We start from the raw sequence: 2051 nt of genomic DNA, 5'->3' as shown, positions 1-2051 counted from the left end.
AAAAAAAAAAAAAAGTTTCTCCTTTAATTGTATTTGGCACAGTGGTGTTATTAGGGAAATGTGGGAGGTGCAGATTACACCCCCTGACACTGTCAGAGGGGATGACACCAAAATGATTCCAGTGTCTGTGGCAGCAGTGGTGGTGGAAGAGCTGGTACCTTAGGGAACAGGCCACCAAGGCAGTGGCATCACTAGGATTGGTGTCACTTCGTCACCCAGTATGGCAACTCCTTACCATCACCACCCCTTCCCTCCCCTTCCAGAGTGTGGTTTGCTGGCCAACCCTGTCCACCCAGGAAGGTGACACCGATTCAGCACACACCACTTTAACTCTACAAACGGTAATACCAGTATGGTCAACTGGGACCTGAAATATGGTGAGGGAGATGGCAGGTGAGGAACACGCTGAGGCTCTCTGAAGGCTTTCCTACTGTTCCATGCTTGAGCTCTCACTCCTCAGGTACTCCTTGATGGTGAGTCTACCACCAGTTTATACTGCAATTACTGGATTTTTCCCTAGCATTCATAAAAACAAAACTCACTGCCATGGAGTCGAGTTGACTCAGCAACTCCTCCTTGGGTTTCTGAGGCAGTATCTCTATAGAAGTAGGTTGCCCAATCTTCCTTCCAAGGAGTGGCTGGTGTGTTTGAACCACCAGCCTTCTGGTTAGCACTATGCCACCAGAGCCCCCAGCATTCATAGTACAAGGTTTAGGAAAAAAAAGGGGGTGGTGGTGCATATTTGACAGTTATAGTACTTCCCCGTCTCCAGTGTGGACTCTCTGATGTTTGGAAAGATTTGACTTACTACAGAAGGCTTTCCCACAATTAGTACACCAATAGGGCTTCTCCCCAGTATGGATTCTGTGATGTTTGTTAAAATTGGAGCTGTGGTTGAAGGCTCTACCACATTCCTTACATTTGTACGGCTTCTCTCCAGTGTGGAGTCTCTGATGTGAACTAAGACCTGCGTGCTGACTAAAGCTCTTCCCACATTCGTTACATTGATAAGGCTTCTCCCCAGTGTGTGTTCGATAATGACGAATCAGGCTGGCTTTACCACTGAAAGATTTCCCACAGTCTTTACACTGATACGGTGCCTCTCCACTGTGACTCCTCTGGTGTTTAAGGAGATCTGAGCTCTGACTGAAGGCTTTCCCACACTTGCTGCAGTCATAGGGCCGGTCCACCATGTGTGTTCTGTAATGAAGGGTAAGGTTTGAACTGTGGCTGAAAGCTCTCCCGCACTTGGTACATACATAAGGTTTCTCCCCAGTGTGTGTTCTCCGGTGCTTCGTAAGATTTGAGCTATTACTAAAGGCTTTTCCACACTCGGCACATATGTAACGTTTCTCTCTTTTGGTGAGATTAATAGGAAATAATTCGGTGACCTCCTTGGAACCTAGGTCTTGGAGAGGAGATTTTCTTCTTTCGCTTTCAAGGTTTACCTGTTGCCTTTCTAACACAGCCTCATGTTTATTATCAGTAATCATGGTAGTAATATCCCTTGGGAATCCTGTATGAGAGTCTTCTTCAGAACTTGGCTGCTTATCTGTTGATTTCTCATTCTGGGCATTTGATTTACAATCTGAAACAATAAACAAGATAAGGACATGTCAGTTTCCTGTTAGGACAAAAACCTGTTAAAGCAGAAACAGTATTATCAGATGAGACCAATGAATTCTGAAGTCATTAAATACAACTCTGGGAGAGGTCACACTATTCCAACTGATATAGATGAACCATCATCAAATCTAGTTTACAATACTGGATTTTCACAAAAGCTGTTCCACCCTAAGGTATGATGACATGACGAGTATTTGGATTTTCCTTCCAGGAAAAGACCTTTATATAGAGAGGGCAGTAAGGCAAAGCAAGCATGCTGGGACAGCGGCAAGGTACGTGGATGATACTTTAAAAACAAAACAAAACAAAAACTCACTGCCATCGAGTCAATTCTAACTCAAAGCGACCCCCATTGGGTTTCTGAAGCTGTATCTTTACAGAAGTAGATTGCCCCATCTTCCTTCCACGGAGCAGCTGGTGGGTTT

At 44.9% G+C, this 2051-nt stretch overlaps 1 protein-coding gene across 1 annotated transcript; it reads right to left on the bottom strand.

Moving 5' to 3' along the window:
- Positions 1-758: 758 nt before the first annotated feature.
- On the bottom strand, positions 759-1588 carry LOC103213538 (zinc finger protein 781-like; the record flags this gene model as incomplete). Its single annotated transcript, XM_042783510.1, is given in 2 exon segments — positions 759-1288; positions 1392-1588. Coding segments are annotated over 2 exon segments (727 nt in total), but the record flags the coding sequence as incomplete, so codon positions are not given.
- Positions 1589-2051: the final 463 nt, after the last annotated feature.

The sequence above is a fragment of the Orycteropus afer genome, unplaced genomic scaffold (genome assembly GCF_000298275.1).
Source record: "Orycteropus afer afer isolate SDZICR_OR568_19922 unplaced genomic scaffold, OryAfe1.0 scaffold05835, whole genome shotgun sequence".
Classification (NCBI taxonomy): Eukaryota; Metazoa; Chordata; class Mammalia; order Tubulidentata; family Orycteropodidae; genus Orycteropus; species Orycteropus afer.
Note: the sequence above shows the minus strand (reverse complement) of the source record. Positions and strands in the feature narration are given on the sequence as shown.